The sequence below is a fragment of the Alligator sinensis genome, unplaced genomic scaffold, assembly GCF_000455745.1.
Source record: "Alligator sinensis unplaced genomic scaffold, ASM45574v1 scaffold1245_1, whole genome shotgun sequence".
Taxonomy (NCBI): Eukaryota; Metazoa; Chordata; order Crocodylia; family Alligatoridae; genus Alligator; species Alligator sinensis.
This window is the reverse complement of record NW_005843077.1, coordinates 184968-185979: the sequence shown is the minus strand read 5'-3', so window position 1 is coordinate 185979 and position 1012 is coordinate 184968. Positions and strand designations below refer to the sequence as shown.

At 40.7% G+C, this 1012-nt stretch overlaps 1 protein-coding gene across 1 annotated transcript in view; it reads right to left on the bottom strand.

The window, feature by feature from the left end:
- Positions 1–1012, bottom strand: part of LOC102371942 (oxidized low-density lipoprotein receptor 1-like) — a 12877-nt gene that overhangs the window by 2106 nt on the left and 9759 nt on the right. The window contains exons 3-4 of the mRNA XM_025193611.1: positions 396–563; positions 3–153 (exon numbers count right to left, since the gene is read on the bottom strand). Coding sequence (XP_025049396.1) covers positions 3–153; positions 396–563 — 319 coding nt within the window. The remainder of the gene's footprint in view (positions 1–2; positions 154–395; positions 564–1012) is intronic.

Genomic DNA, 1012 nt, shown 5'->3' with positions numbered 1-1012 from the left:
CCAACTCCTCCTTGTCTCCAATCTTCAGCAGGCTGGAGCCCTGAGAGGAGCAGTACTTTTTACTGTCAGGCCATGTCCTCATCTTTTTACTAAAATGGTAACACCTCTCTCCATGCTGAATCCAGCTCTTTGCACAATGGCCACAGGTTTCCTCTGAAAACAAAAAGCACAAGGGAGATATCCTGAGTCTGGGCTGATGAGTGAGTCCCTGGCAGATACTGGAAGTCACAATGAAAACATGTTTTTCAAAGATTCATATAGAACTTTCTGAGCTGAGGCTCCAGATCTGTGTGGGAATAAGAGTAGCCAACACTTGTTTCATCAAGAAAAACAGGAATCTTACCCACCACAAATCCAAATACAAAAGTGGTAGGATATTGAGCAGCCATCAATACCTTTCTTTTTCAAAGCATCAGCGAGTGTGTTGTACTGGTCTTGAAGATCCTTTTTTCGCTGCATGCAGTTTTTCAGAGATTCTTGCAATTGGGTGTGGTTGTTTCTTATTTCTTGTTGCTTGAGAAGTGTTTTATTTTGTTCTGCCATTTCATTGGAAGCCTGAAGAACTTAAATCCACAATGAGAATAACATATAGACATACAGAAATGCTGTCTTTTCCTTTAGTTATGTGTATTTTTTAAATTTCATTTTGATAGCTGAGGAGCTAAAAATTAGTATGGCCCTGCTATTTTCCTGAAGTCTATGTCACTGAACTCCTTGCATGTCTCATTTCAGAAGTCCCCCATCCTGCCTTTGCTTCAGATGCATATCTTGGGAGAAGCAGGATTTGATAGCAATATTTTTTATTGGACCAGCTCTCTCCCCCACAATGGGATTGGTCTAGGAAAGCATATTAAAAAAACAACAATTGCTTCTCACATCATTCTGGGACATCACAGCTACACCAACCATATATCCCTTTAAAAGTTGGGAGTCACTTTGCCTTTGACTGCTATCTGGGTTCTCCCATCTCCATCATGCCTAAGCAATGCAGACAGTTTCTAGGTAAGTTTTC